The following is a 13,862-nucleotide window of genomic DNA, read 5'->3' on the forward strand; positions in this document are numbered from 1 at the left end:
TTGCTGGAAAAGCTCAGCACGTCTGGCAGCATCTGTGGAGAGAAATCAGAGTTAACACATTGAGTCCCACAAAAGACCTCAGCTGGAGTATTATCTATAGTTGTGGGTGCCACGTTATAGGAAGGATGTGGATGCGTTAGAGTGAGTGCAGATGTGATTTACAAGAATGGTTCCAGGTCTGGGAAAGTTCAGTTATAAGGATGGACTGAAGAAGTTGGGATTGTTCTCCCCAGAGAGAAAGTGACTGAGAAGAGATGAGATTGAAGTTTTCAAAATCACGAATGGAATAGACAGAGTAGATAGGGTGGAGATGTCTCCACTTGTAAAAGGAACAAGAATGAGAGGGGCATAGATTTAAAGCAATGTGCAAATGAAGCAATACGCACTGCCTGGAAATGTGGTGGAGACAGGTTCAACTGAGACATTCAGGAGGGCATTGGATGGTATGTTGGATATTAATGATGTGCAGGAATGTGGGGAAAAGGCAGGAGATTGGTGCTAGCTAATAGAACCAGACTGGATAATAGACTGTGCAGACATGATGGGCTGAACAGCCTTCTTCCCCACCTTAACCAATCAATGACTCTATGATAGACAAACAGGAGGCTGGAATAACACAGCAAACCAGGCAGGCAGCATGTGGAGGAAAGGAGCGGTCAACGTTTGGGGTATTACCCTTCTTCAGTCCTGAAGAAGGGTAATACCCAAAATGTTGACTGTTCCTTTCCTCCAGATGCTGCCTGGCCTGCTGTGATCTTCCAGCCTCCTGTTTGTCTACCTTGGATCCCAGCATCTGCAGTTTTTCTGTCTCTAACCAATGATTCTATGATCCCTGCTTCACTCTTGACACTACAACTTATCACAGTTAGGAAACAATCTTATTAAAGAGGGAAGATGCAAATTATGGGTTTGTGCCCCACAGTTGACTGAGACTGATTGAACCCATCAGCTTACACATCACTACAATGACCTGGACTGCACTGCTTAAAAGGGAAGATTCAAGAATGACTTTCAAATGGGATTTGAAAAGATACTCAAAAAAAGAAAAATGAATGAAAGATCTGTCAGGAAAGAGCAGGGGATTGAGATTGATCGATCGAGTGGGACTTGACTATCCCTGACATAAAAGAGACAGGCCGTCGAAGGTTTTCATCTTACAGATGTAAGAATGCCAAGTTTCAAAGGCAATATCAATATATACTGCATAGTGCCTGTAATGGGCCAGACCAGTCCCCATCAAAATATTTTAAGAAGCTAGCCTAGACCCAAACTTTTTCTTACTTTAAAGGCAAATATAAAGTGCCATGTTCCAGATGCAATACGATGGTCAAACTACTCAACATTAAGCAATACAATTTATTATGTTGCAGCTGTACAAGGTGCTGGTGAGGCCACACCTGGAGTACTGTGTGCAGTTTTGGTCTCCTTACTTGAGAAAGGATGTACTGGCACTGGAGGGGGTGCAAAGGAGGTTCACTAGGTTGATTCCGGAGTTGAGGGGGTTGGCTTATGAGGAGAGACTGAGTAGATTGGGATTATATTAGTTGGAATTCAGAAGATTGAGGGGGAATCTTATAGAAACATATAAAATTATGAAGGGAATAGATAAGATACAAGTAGAGAGGATGTTTCCACTGGCAGGTGAAGCTAGGACAAGAGGGCATAGCCTCAAGATTAGAGGGAGCAGATTTAGGACTGAATTGAGAAGGAACTTCTTCACCCAGAGGGTTGTTAATCTATGGAATTTCTTGCCCAGTGAAGTAGTTGACGCTACTTCAGTAAACATTTTTAAAGATAAAGTAGATTTTTTTTGAACAATAAAGGAATTAACGGATACGGAGAGAACGCGGGTAAGTGGATCTGAGTCCATGAAAAGATCAGCCATGATCTTATTGAATGGCGGAGCAGGCTCGAAGGGCCGGATGGCCTACTCCTGCTCCTAGTTCTTATGTTCTTATTTAAACACTGTAGTTAAAATACAACCAAAGAAAGACAAATTTAGAATAACTTAACTCTTGGAAAACTTAACAGTATAATAGATACAGTAGCTATTACCAATTAACTGTTCCAATACAGTAACATTCCATAATCACAACCCTTGGCAAAAAGGCAAACTCAGAAAATTAGACTTGTCTCACAGATAACCCAGCAGCAGAGAGAAACACCAGCTTCCAGCGGTAACCAAGAGAGGGAAAAGATAGCAACTGAAAGAACTGCGGATGCTGTAAATCAGGAACAAAAACAGAAGTTGCTGGAAAAGCTCAGCAGGTCTGGCAGCATCTGTGAAGAAAAAAATCAGAGTTAATGTTTCAGGTCCAATGACCGTTCCTCAGAGCAGAAAGTGTGTGTGAGGGAAAAGATAGCTTTTATTTCATCAAGCCCACAACAACAACTGCTTAAAACTAAATCTTAAAAAAAAATCTAGAAAGCTTGGTCTCTGAGAGCAGACCACACCAAGCCAGGCTGCTTGTATTGACACATCTTTAAAAAATACCCCAAGGCCTCACAAACTCTTTACTTTCTTACTGACAAGCTCTTCTCCCTCTTGTTCAATCGTTCTCTACAAAGAAAGGACAAAATAACCTCTTAAAGCTACAACGTTATCACATGCCTTTGAAATCTGATATTCTTCCTTCCGTCCTGATGAATGCAAGATGAAAATCTTCAACAGCATGTTTCTTTTTACAGAAATACTCACGTTCTGGGCTAACGGGAGACCAACAGGCTGGGCTGATAAACACTAGTAGAGATCTGATGGGTAGAATAGTCTCCTGCTATGCTGTTTAATCTGGGACTCAATCACATTTAATTAAGCCTGCTCTTTTCATATAGATTCTCATTATAACCACCCACTGTAATTCCTTTACCTGCTGCATTGTGCTGATGGTATTTGATAAGTTCTGGAATGGAGTCGAAGATATGTTTTTCTGCCAGGTAATAGCGTTTGGGAGTGTCATCAATTTCTTTGATGTGGTAATGTTTGACCCCAGGACTGTTCTCACTGGTAGAAGTTAAAACAAAAAGAGGGAACTTGCATTTATATCGACACAACTATATATTCACAACTTCAAAGCACATTACAGTAGAATCTTGACTAATGGACCATCTCAACCAAATAGTCCTTCTCATTGGAAGAAACCGGCGTGAGTCAATTTGAAACAGCCAGAGGTAAATTGGGCTAGAGATGTCAGAGAGACTGGGGAACTCAGTGATTTCTTTTATCCAAGGCTATTGGACTGTTTAAGTCCTGGGTCCCACTCTCTTAATCTTTCCAATGATTTCTCTCCCTCCTTCTTTCACTGTCTCGCTGGTTCTCCATCTCTCTTTCTACTCCTCTGCCCTGCTCAATTTTTGTCTTCATCTGTCTTTTATTTCTTGCTGACACTTAATATTTCTGTCTTTTTCCATTGTTTGAACTCTATTCATCTCTCTAGCTATGTCCCTCTCTTGCTTTTTCTTTCCCCATCTTTATTCCTTTCTCTCACTCTTTTACTCTCACTATCGCTTTATCTCATGGTCTCTCTCCTTCAAACTATTTGTCTGTCTCTCCCTCTTTTTCTTTCTTTCACTCTTTTACCATCACTCTATCTCTCTTTACCTTGCTGCCTCTGAGTGCCTTTCTGTCTCTGTCCTTCTGTCTCACTGCCTGTACCTATGCCCACCCCAGAATGAGAAATTAAAGACATTGACGTTGGACAAATGGGAGTCAGTGTGGAACAGGCTGACTGACAACAGGAGAGTTGTCAAACTCAATTTTACACCAAAAAGATCAAGTGTTTCCAGGTCAGCACACAACATGGATGTTGGGGGGTGGGGGTAAGTTAGTTTGGGTGGGTGGTGAGTAGAAGCTTCCCAGGTGCTGGTCTGTATGGCTAGTGGAACTGTACAGGGCTACAAATGGATTGCCACCACAGTGACTGTAAGGCTTAACGGCAGCACAGATTCTGAAATCTGAAACCTTAATTTATTGTAAAAAAAATCATTTCTCAGAATATATATTCACCCCTCGTCATTTTTCACACATTAGGTGGCAGGATTTGGAGAGCTTAGTTCAAGAGGATGTGGTCTACCATTCCCTTCATGCATTAGGTTCTTGCAAACCTCACTGCACTGAACACTCACACACACGCACACACTCACTCACAGTCACACACACACACACACACACACACACTCACACACTCACACACACACGCACACACACACACTCACAGTCACAAACACACACACTCACAGTCACACACACACACACTCAAACACACACGCACACACACGCACACAGTCTCTCTCTCTCTCACACACACACACACACACAGAGTCACATACACACAAATACTCACACACACTCACAGTCACACTCACATACACACACACACACACTCACATACACACACACAGTCACACTCACATATACACACAGTCACACACACTCACACACACACACTCACACTCACACACACTCACGTACACACACACACACACACAGACTCACACACTCATATACACACACACAGTCACACACACTCACATACACACACACACTCACAGTCACACTCATACACACACACACAGACAGACACACACAAACACATTCACACGCTCATAGTCACACATGCTCACGCTCACACACACTTACACTCACACACACTCATACGCACACACACGCATACTCACACTGACACATACACTCACTGACACACACACACAGTCACATGCACACACAAACATGCAAACATACACACACACACACTCACTTGTATACACAGACACAGATTCACACACACACTCATCCTCTCACATACAGACAATCACACGCGCAAACACATACATACACACACACGCTCACTCACATGCACACACTCACGCACACATGCACTCACACATGCACACTCAGACATGCACACTCTCACACAGATACTCACACGCACATTCAAACACTCATGCACACACTCACACATATACTCACATGCACACACATACTCACACACACACACTCACACATGCATACACACACACACATACACACACACACTCACACTCACATACACAGTAACGCACACACATGAGCACACATGCATATATGTACACACACACATTCTCACATACACATGCACACAAAGACTCACAAACACACATACATGCACAGACACAAAAACACACATGCACATACATATACATGCACACATATGCACATGCAGACACACACACACAGAAACACACACACACAAACAGACATACACACATAAACACACACATGCATATACATGCACATTAAGACTCAAAAACAAATACACACACAAAGATGCACACAAATACAAAAACACAAACACAGACACACACATGCACACACTCACATGCAAGCTGTTACAAACATGGTCCAGGTGACAGGAGGTGAAATTCCTTTTTACATTTCATTTCCAGATCATTAGAGAGATGTTTCTGATTTCGGCTATGTATCAGCTGGGGAATATCCAATCCAGTGCAATCAGAAGCTGGAGCATTGTCCTCCACAGCCAGAGCAACAAGGCTGCCTTCATGCCTTAATAACACCCCCACAATGACCTTCACCTCCCCTCATCAGCAGAACAGGTTAAAATCAGGCTCAGCCCAAAACAACTGAAGAATTGATATTTTACCTTAATCGTGCCTTGTCAGCTATCACTGCAAAAATCACAGTATTCAGCTGTACTGGGCTGTGTTGGTGTGTGAAAGAGCATTAACTGTATCTAGTGTAGAGCGTTAGGGGATGAGGCTGTGAAAACAAGTTAGCTCGATCCAGTGTTCTGTGTCGAAGTCTGAAGGTGTGAGAGAGGGTTAGCTGGATACAGTGTTGTGTGTTGGGGTGTGAAAAAAGATTAGTTGTATCTAGTGTAGAGTGTTGGGGCGTGGGAGAGAGTTAGCTGTATGCAGTGGAGAGAGTTGGGTGTGAGAGTCAGAGAGTCCTACAGCATAGAGACAGGCCCTTTGGCCCAAACTGGTCCATTCCGACCAAAATGTCCATCCATGCTAACCCCATTTCTCTGCATTTGGCCCATATCCTTCTAAACCTTTCCTATCTGTGTATTTGCCCAAATGCCTTTTAAATGTTGTTTATGCACCCGCCTCAACCTCTTTCACTGGCAGCTCATTCCATATACGTACCACCTTCTGTATAAAAAAGTTGCCCCTCAGGTTCCCATGTATTCTTTCCCCTCTTACTTTAAACTGATGCCCTCTAGTCCTCAATTTCCCCAACCCTGGGAAAAAGACTGAGTGCATTCACCCTATCCATGCCTCTCATGATTTTACACACCTCTATAAGATCCCTCCTCAGTCTCCTACGCTCTAAAGAAAGAAGTCCTAGCCTGTCCAACCTCTCCCTGTAACTCAGTCCCTTGAGTCCTGGCAACATCCTTGTAAATTTCTTTTGCTCTTTTTCTAGTTTAAAAACATCCTTTCTATAGCAAGGTGATCAAAACTGAACACAATACTCCAAATGTGGCCTCACCAATGTCCTGTACAACTGCAACATAACTTCCCAACTTCTGTACTCAGTCCCCTGACTGATGAAGGTCAGTGTGCCAAAAGCCTTCTTCACTGCCCTGTCTACCTGTGACTCTACTTACAAAGAACTATACACTTGAACTCCAAGGTCCCTCTGTTCCACTACACTCCTTAAGGCCCTGCCATTCACCATGAAAATCCTACCTTGATTTGACTTTCCAAAATGCAACACCTCACACTTATCTATATTAAACTCCATTTGCCATTTCTTGGCCCACTTTCCCAGCTGATGAAGATCTTGCTGCAATTTCTGATAACCTTCCTCACTGTCCATGATACCGCCTATTTTAGTGTCATCTGCAAATTTACTAAACCTTCCCAGTACATTCTCATCCAAATCATTGGTATAGATAACAAACAGCAATGGGCCCAGCACTGACCCCTGAGGCACATCACTAGTCATAGGCCTCCAGTCCAACAAGCATCCTTCCACTATTACTCCCTGTTTCCTACCATCAAGCCAATTGTGTATCCAATTTGCCAGCTCTCCATGGATTCCATGCGATCTAATCTTTCTGAGCAGCCTACTGTGTGGAACCTTATCAAAGGCCTTACTGAAATCCATATAGACTTCGTCTACCACCCTGCCCTCATCAACCTTCCTGGCCACTTCATTAAAGAAGTCTAACAAATTTATGGAGGCATGATCTCCCAAACAGAAGCTGTGCGATGACTACTCCTAATCAAACCTTGTCTTTCTAAATGCATGCATATCATATCCCTCAGAATCTCCTCAAGTAACTAACTTACCACAGATGTTAGGCTTATTGGTCTATAATTCCCAGGTTTTTCTTTCTAGAATAAGGGCACAACATTCACTACCCTCCAGTCTTCTGGGACTTTATTTGCAGCTAACAATGATGCAAATATATCAGCCAGGGACACCACAATTTCTTGCGTAGACTCTTGCAGTGTTCTTGGATATATCTGATCAGGACCAGGAGATTTTATCCACCTTCATACATTCTAATACTTCCAACACCTCCTCTACTGTGATATGGACTGTCCCCAAGATATCGCCACTACCTTCCCCAAGTTCCCAAGTCTTCATTTTTTTTATCCACGGTAAACACAGAGGAGAAATATTCAATGAGAGCCTCACCCATCTCCTGCAGTTCCACACTTACATGTCCACTTTGGTCCTTGAGGGGTCCTATTCTCTCTCTGGTTATTGTTTTTCCTTTAATACACTTAAAGAATCTCTTTGGATTCACCCTAATCTTCTCGGCCAAAGTTATCACGAGCCCCCTTTTTGCCCCCCCCAATTTCCGTCTTCAGTAAACTCCTGTATCCCCTACATACCTCCATGGATTCCCTTGATCCCAGCTCTTGTACCTGAGCCATGCCCCTTCTTTTCTTCTGGTCAAAGCCTCAATATCTCTTGTCATCCAGGGTTCCCTCCTCCTGCCAGCCTTGCCCTTCACCCTCACAGGAACATATAGACCTTGAACTTGAACTATCACACTTTTAAAGGCCTCCCACTTGCTGGAGGTCCCTTTACCTGCAAACAAACTACTGCAACCAACCCCTTGCAAGCTCCTGTCTAATTCCATCAAAATTCACCTTGCCCCAATTTAGAACTTGAACCTATGGACCAGTTTTGTCCCTCTCCATAACTATTTTAAAATTAATAGAACTATGGTCACTGGTCCCAAAGTGCTCCCCCACTGTCCCCTCAGTCACCTGTCCCGCCCTATTTCCCAAGATTAGGTTCAGTTTTGCCCCTTCCCAAGTAGGACCCTCTATGTACTACTTGAGGAAACCTTCCTGAACACACTTAACAAATTCCACCCCGTCTAAGTCCTTAACACTATAGCAGTCCCAGTCTATGTTAGGAAAATTAAAATACTCCACTATGACAACCCTATTGCTAGTGCAAGTTTCCCCAGTCTCCCTGTATATTTGTTCCTCTAATTCCCATTAACTATTTGGGGGCCTATAGTACAACCCCAATAATGTCACTATTCCCTTCTTATTTCTTAGCTCCACCCACAAAGCCTCACTGGATGATCCCTCAGTTATTTCATCTCTGATTACTGCTGTGATACTCCCCTTAATCAAAAATGCAACTCCCCCTCCCCACTTTCCTCCACCTCTGTCCTGCCTAAAGCACCTGTACCCTGGCACATTAAGCTGCCAGTCCTGTCCCTCCCTTAGCCATGTTTCTGTAATGGCTATAATATGCCAGCCCCATGTATCTATCCATGCCATGAGTTCACTGGCCTTAGCTGTCAGCCCTCTTGCATTGAAATCGATGCAATTTAATCCAACAGGCATTCCTCACTCCCTGTCCTGTTCCAGCCTGTCCTGTATCTTCAACTTGCTATTTCTGATTACTGTATCTCCTTCCAGCCTCACACTTGCCCCTCTGCTGTTGAGGATCCCAGCTCCCTGCCAATCTAGTTTAAACTCTCCCTTGCAGCACGAGCAAATCTGCCCACCAGGTGTTGTCTCCAGTGTTGTGTGTTGGGGTATGAAAGAGAGTTAGTTGTATCTGGTGTAGAGCGTTGAGGTGTGACACAGGGTTAACTGGATACAGTGTGGTGTGTTGGGGTGTGGGAGAGTGTTAGCTGTATCAGTGTAGAGCGTTGGGGTGTGGGAGAGGGTTAGCTGTATACAGACTGGCAATCAGGAACCAAAGCAAGAACTTGCATTCGTCTAGCATCTTGCAGCATCCTTATACATTTGAAATTGTTTGCAAGCTAATGAATTACTTCTTGAGTATAGTCAGTATTGTCATATTTAAAATGCTGCATCCAGTTTGAGCTCTGGATGATACTACATAAAATCCTGAGATAATAGCCAAATAACCAGTTTAGTGATGTTTGCCCATGGGTTGATATTGACAAGGGGATCAGGGAAAATCACATCTTTCACAGCTTTGGGATCTTTGACATTCGTCTGAGAGTCAGATGGCATGTTGGTTTAATGTGAGTGCAGCATTGCCTCTTCACTGACAATTCAACAATGCACTCACCCCTCAGTACTGACTTTTCTAGAGTGCAATAGTCCGTCAGTAATGACAACTCAGCAATGAAGCACTCCCTCAGTGCTGACAATTTGACAGTGTTGCCCTCTGTCCCTCGAGGCCAAACTTTACGGGAATGATCCCATAGTAGATTGATGGGATGAGTTAGAAAGCCCATTACCTGGTCGCTTTAGTGAAGACAGAGACTGTGTACATCCCAGCCTGTCTCGAATCCCTCACCATGAAAGCTCCTTGTTTACCCTGAAACACAAGCATTACAAGATGAATAATTATCAGAATCACAACATCACACAACATCACCTCCTGCGAGGGGCTGCAACATGCGGCCAAAAAGCTTGATTTAAGTATTAGATGTTGAGGAGATGCAACAGAGAGTTCGGAATGGTTTCGCAAGGGAATATGACAACCTGATGCTGTGCTGGTGAAGTCATGACTGGCGGAGGTGGACCTTCTGAATTCAGGGGATTTGCCAGAGTCTAGGGGGTGGAGCAAGACTGTGTCCTGAGCTATGGGATTGGCGGAGGTCAGAACTAGACAAGGGGAGGTTTGAAGACCACATTGAGAACTTTAAAACTGAGCTGCTGTCCAACTGGTCACTAACATTGGCCAGTGAATCCATGGATGAATAGGACTTTGTGAGAGTTAGGATATGGGCAGTGCCATGCAGCACCAGTATAATAAATAAACCGTGATTTAGTGGCGCAATCATTCTTTGTTTTGGACGGTTTAGAGTACTTGCTGCTGTGGTAAATACTTAGTTTACGACCAGCACAAACATGATGGGCTGAAGGGATGTAGACCTCTACAATTCTATGACAGAGAATCATAGACTTTGTGGCTAATCCTGATCATTCCATTTGCTTCAGAAAAGTTTGTGAAGTTAAACAAGACGGATTGAGACGTTCTTTTGAAACTCGACTGGAATAAAGGAAATTTAGTTATATTGCTTAAATGTGGATCAGTCCACTAGTTCATATCACATGCCACATTTGTATTATAAATTAAATGATTTGTTTTCCTTTAGGATCACTAACCAGAGCACAGAGTACTGCTCATAGAAGATTGGCAGTGGAAATGCTGTCACAATTGTTTTTGTTTAATTCACACACCTGATGAGGCTGTCACTGGCCAGGCAGCATTTATTGCCCATCCCTAATTGCCCAGAGGGCAGTTATGAGTCAACCACAATGCTGTGGGTCTGGAGTCACATGTAAGCCGGATCAAGTAAGGACAGCAGTTTCCCTCCCTAAAGCGCATTAGTGAACCAGATGGCTTTCTCCAACAATTGGCAACAGATTCATCGTCACCATTAGATTCTTAATTCCAGATATTTATTGAATTCAAATTCCACCATCTGCCATGATGGGATTCGACCTCAGGTCCCCAGGGCATTACCTGGATCTCTGGATTAACAGTCCAGTAATAATACCACAAGGCCATTGCCTCCCCTGACTTGGTCTGGCCTGGCTCACAGTGGTGTGGTTGACTTTTAACTGCCCTCTGTAATGGCCTCACAGTCCCCTTAGTACAGGGGCAATTAGGGATGGGTGGTAAACGATGACCTTGCCAACAACAGGCACATCCCATGAAAGAACTTTTGAAAATCTGGTTTCTGTAAAAGTGTTTGTGAAGCTGTTGTATTGGCATTACAAACCCATCTGGTTTAGGAATATCCTTTAGAAAGGAACCCTGGAATCCTTACTGGTCATAGAGATGTACAGCACAGAAACAGACCCTTCAGTCTATCTTGTCCATGTCAACCAGATATCCTAAATTACTCTTGTCCCATTTGCCAGCATTTGGCCCATACCCCTCTAAATTCTTCCTTTTCATGTGCCTGTCCAGATTCCTTTTAAATGCTGTAATTCTACCAGCCTCCACCACTTCATCTGGCTGCTCATTCCATACATGCACCACCCTCTGTGTGAAAAGGTTACACCTCAGTTCCCTTTTAAATCTTTCTCCTCTCACCTTAAACTTATGTCCTGTAGTTTTGGACTCCCCTACCCTGTCTTGGCCTTCAGTTGCCTCCAGTACCACATCAACATGTGCGGTTCTGCCAGTTATTGGAAGAATATTATTAAGCTGAAGAGGGTTCAGAAAAGATTTACCAGGATGTTGCTGGGAATGGAGGGTTTCAGTTATAGGGAGAAGCAGATAGGCTGGGCCATTTTTTTCCTGGAGCATAGGAGGTTCAGAGGTGTTATTGAGGTTCGTAAAATCATGAAGAGTATAAATAAAGTGAATGGTGGTGTCTTTTTCCTAGGGTGGGGACCTTCAAGACTGTGGGGCATTTTTTAAGGTGAGAAGAGAAAATTTTAAAAAAGACCTGAAAGACAATTTTTTTATACAGAAAGGGCCCGTGGGTGGAATGAACCTCCTGAGGAAGTGATGGATGTGGGTACAGTTACAACATTTAAAAAAATTACAGATCATTAATCATAGAATCCCTACAGTGTGGAAACAGGCCCTTCGGCCCAACAAATCCACACTGACCCTCAGAGCATCCCACCAAGACCCATCCTGCATAACCCACCTAAGCTACACATCCCTAAGCCAATCCACCTAGCCTGCATATATTTGGACTGTGGGAGGAAACCGGAGCACCTGGAGGACACTCACACAGACACAGGGAGAATGTGCAAACTCCACACAGACAGTTGCCCAAGGGTGGAATCGAACCCGGTCCCTGGTTGTGAGGCAGCAGCGCTAACCACTGAGCCACCATGCTGCCCCAAATATTTGGATAAGTACATGATTGAGAAATGTTTGGAGGAATATGGGCCAAACACAGGCAGGTGGGACTAGTTTAGTTTGGAATTACGGTTGGCATGGACTTGTCAGTCCGAAGTGTTTGTTTCTCTGTTGTATGACTCTAAAACTATTAAGGTCTTTTTAAGGTCTATTAAGACTATTAAGGTCTATCAAGACAGAAGGTTTGTATTAAACCATCCAACATGGGTCAAGAAGAAGTTCACTGCTACCTTCTCAGGCAATGGAGACTGGTCAATGACTTCTGTAGCCCACATCCCAAATGAATGGATATTTCCTGGATAGTGCTGTAATCTATGCGCCAAGTGGATAGCTATACATTGTGGCCAACACTGCAAGATGGACTAAATGGCCTCCTTCCGTACAACAAATTTTCCACATTCCTATGTTTTTATGCACAAAACGTGCTCCCATTATTGTCACTCACTACTGAAGCAATTCTCCTCCACCCGGTTGATTGGACAGTCTGCAGTTAATCGACTCCCCTCACAATCTGCTTCACATTCTCACACCCTGGCCCCAGAAGGAGTGACAGTCAAACCCCTCACCTCTTTCTGAAGCAGCTGCTCTGCTTTGTTTCGGCTGATGTTCTTGTTGTACCACCTGTAAGAGGAGGGAGATGTTACTAGGGTCATGTTCATCACATGAGTTACAGGTGGGAGTAGCTCAGCGCACATGCAGTTCATGAAATCCCTCATGGTCCTCACTCCATCATGCTACTGACTCAGAAACTCCATTTATGGTAATGGTGGGAATCATAGAACCTTACAGCACAGAAGGAGACCATTGGTCCCATTGTGATCATGCTAGCTCTTCGATTGGGCTGTCCAATTAGACCCACTACCCCACTCTTTCCCCATAGCCCTGCAAATCTCTCCATCAAATTATTAAGAATGTAGAAACAAACATAAGTTGTATGAGCAGAACTAGGCCATTCAGCCCCTCAAACCTGTTAAGTGCACTTTGCCATACTATCCTTATATCCCTGGTTCCTTTAAAGTTCAAAACTCTGTCAATCTCTGTGTTGAATGTACCCATTGGCCAAGCACCCACAGCCCTCAGAGTAGAGAATAGAAAGTTTAATTCTGTTCTAAGCTGAAAGTTGCTATGAAATTTGCTTTCACCATCCATTCACATCCCATATTCCAACAACTCACTGCATTAAGACATTTTACCTTATCTCATTCTCTAATCTTTTGCCAATTACCTTAAATTTGTGTCCTCTAATTACCAACCATCCTTCCACTGAATAGAGCTTTCCTTTATTTAACCTCCTAAAATGTTGTGATTTGGGGAGAAGATTTTCCTGACACACACATCTGCATACACATACACTCAAACACAAAAACACACAGAAGCAGATACAGATGCAAACACAGATATGCACACACACAAACATACACACATTCACACAGATGCACACACACCAAATGTACACATATTCACGTAGATGCACACACACAAACGTACACACATTCACACAGATGCACACACACCAAATGTACACACATTCACAGAGATGCACACACACACAAACGTACACACATTCACACAGATG

At 43.5% G+C, this 13,862-nt stretch overlaps 1 protein-coding gene across 1 annotated transcript in view; it reads right to left on the reverse strand.

Moving 5' to 3' along the window:
• LOC109925090 (tyrosine-protein kinase ITK/TSK-like) overlaps window positions 1-13,862 on the reverse strand; it is a 45,097-nt gene that overhangs the window by 21,787 nt on the left and 9,448 nt on the right. Inside the window, exons 7-9 of the mRNA XM_048603479.1 lie at window positions 12,853-12,907; window positions 9,693-9,772; window positions 2,868-3,001 (exon numbers count right to left, since the gene is read on the reverse strand). Coding sequence (XP_048459436.1) covers window positions 2,868-3,001; window positions 9,693-9,772; window positions 12,853-12,907 — 269 coding nt within the window. The remainder of the gene's footprint in view (window positions 1-2,867; window positions 3,002-9,692; window positions 9,773-12,852; window positions 12,908-13,862) is intronic.

Source organism: Rhincodon typus, chromosome 12 (genome assembly GCF_021869965.1).
Source record: "Rhincodon typus isolate 14 chromosome 12, sRhiTyp1.1, whole genome shotgun sequence".
Lineage (NCBI taxonomy): Eukaryota > Metazoa > Chordata > Chondrichthyes > Orectolobiformes > Rhincodontidae > Rhincodon > Rhincodon typus.